This window comes from Borostomias antarcticus, assembly GCF_949987555.1.
Source record: "Borostomias antarcticus genome assembly, chromosome: 4".
NCBI lineage: Eukaryota > Metazoa > Chordata > Actinopteri > Stomiiformes > Stomiidae > Borostomias > Borostomias antarcticus.
This window is the reverse complement of record NC_140237.1, coordinates 31,539,724-31,541,775: the sequence shown is the minus strand read 5'-3', so window position 1 is coordinate 31,541,775 and position 2,052 is coordinate 31,539,724. Positions and strand designations below refer to the sequence as shown.

At 50.0% G+C, this 2,052-nt stretch overlaps 1 protein-coding gene across 1 annotated transcript in view; it reads right to left on the bottom strand.

Moving 5' to 3' along the window:
- Positions 1-261: 261 nt before the first annotated feature.
- The window catches only part of adamts17 (ADAM metallopeptidase with thrombospondin type 1 motif, 17), a gene marked incomplete at both ends in the record, with an annotated part of 83,424 nt that continues 81,633 nt past the window's right edge, over positions 262-2,052 (bottom strand). The window contains 2 exons of the mRNA XM_084437450.1: positions 262-413; positions 796-973. Of these exons, the coding sequence (XP_084293576.1) occupies positions 262-413; positions 796-973 (330 nt within the window). The remainder of the gene's footprint in view (positions 414-795; positions 974-2,052) is intronic.

Genomic DNA, 2,052 nt, shown 5'->3' with positions numbered 1-2,052 from the left:
CGACAACAAGACAGGCTTCCCAGACACTCCCAGAAACCCTCAAACGCTTTGGTTTACAGCTCAAATTAAAAAAAAGTTTTCAAGTCTTCATCAAACTGGAAGCTTGGGGCACACTTCCTCGTTCTCTTACCATGTTGTGATTTAAAAACGTCTATCAGTAATAATAACAGTCATTACAAGAATAAGAATAATTACAATATGAAACATATTTACGGTAGACAGGTGAAAGGGGGTGTGGTTGGGGGCGGGAGGGTGTGGTTATTAACTCTTGCGTGGTGTTTTGTTGGCGTAAAAGTCCCTGCAGGTTTGGCAGCAGCGCTGGTACCAGCGCATGTCCTGGCACAGGTTCTTCTCTCGGACCACACGGCAGTAGACCGCCCACTGGTCCCCCGGGCACTTGTAGGTCAGAGCAGCTGAGGGCAGAGCAGGGACAGAGGGGTCAGAGGTCAGAGCACGCACACACACGCACACACATACTACACACATACTACACACATGCACACACGCACATACACACACACACACACATACTACATAGATACACACACACACACAGACATATTACACACAGATACACATACACACACACACACACATACACACATACTACACACATACTACACATAAACACACACAAACATACACACATACTACACACATAACACACACACACATACACACATACTACACACAGATACACGCACGTGCACGTGTACACACACACACATTACACACAGACACACACACATTTACGCAAACGCACACACGCACACAAACCAAGACTAGTGGTCCTACCTAATCTGGGCGAGGTGATGGTGTTGACGTTGATTTTCTCATTGCACGCCCCCTGGTGACAGGGTCGGTAGGCCGGGGGTTTCAACGTCTTCGGGCAGTCGTTACCATGACGACCCGTTACTCTGTGCATACACTGGACCACCCTGGACTGCAGGCCCCTCCCACACGATGACGAGCACTGGAACAAGCCAATCGCTTTTTAGTCATTATTACTGCTACTGGTGCGTTGGGATGGTGTGTGTGCGTGTATATTTGTGTGCGTGTGTGTTTGTGTGTGTGCGTGTGTGTGTGTGCGCTCGTGTATGCGTGTGTGTGTTTGTGTGTGTGTGTGTGTGTGCGTGTGTGTTTGTGTGTGTGTGCGCGCGTGTGTATGGGTGTGTGTGTGTGTTTGTGTGGGTGTGTGTGTGTTTGTGTGTTTGTGTGTGTTTGTGTGTGTGTGTGTGCGTGTGTGTGTGTGGATCCTTTGTGAGCGTTAGATAGATCCTCTCCTGTGAGAGTGCGTGTGTGTGAGTGTGCGCGCGCGTGTGTGTGTGTGGATCCTTTGTGAGCGTTAGATCCTCTCCTATGAGAACGTGTGTGTGTGTGAGAGCGTGTGTGTGTCTATGAGAGCGTGTGTGTGTTTCTATGAGAGTGTGTGTGTGTGTGTGTGTGAGAGAGCGTGTGTGGGTCTATGAGAGCGTGTGTGTGTCAGAGCGTGTGTGTGTGTGTGTGAGAGCGTGTGTGTGTCTATGAAAGCGTGTGTGTGTTTCTATGAGAGCGTGTGTGTGTGTGTGAGAGCGTGTATGTGTCTGAGAGCGTGTGTGTGTTTCTATGAGAGCGTGTGTGTGTGTGTGAGAGCGTGTGTGTCTATGAGAGCGTGTGTGTGTCTGAGAGAGCGTGTGTGTCTGAGAGAGCGTGTGTGTCTATGAGAGCGTGTGTGTGTGAGAGCGTGTGTGTGTGAGAGCGTGTGTGTGTCTATGAAAGCGTGTGTGTGTTTCTATGAGAGCGTGTGTGTGTGTGTGAGAGCGTGTATGTGTCTGAGAGCGTGTGTGTGTTTCTATGAGAGCGTGTGTGTGTGTGTGAGAGCGTGTGTGTGTCTATGAGAGCGTGTGTGTGTCTGAGAGAGCGTGTGTGTCTGAGAGAGCGTGTGTGTCTATGAGAGCGTGTGTCTGTGAGAGCGTGTGTGTGTGTGAGAGCGTGTGTGTGTGTGTGAGAGCGTGTGTGTGTCTGTGAGAGCGTGTGTGTGTGTGTGAGAGCGTGTGTGTGTGTGAGAGCGTG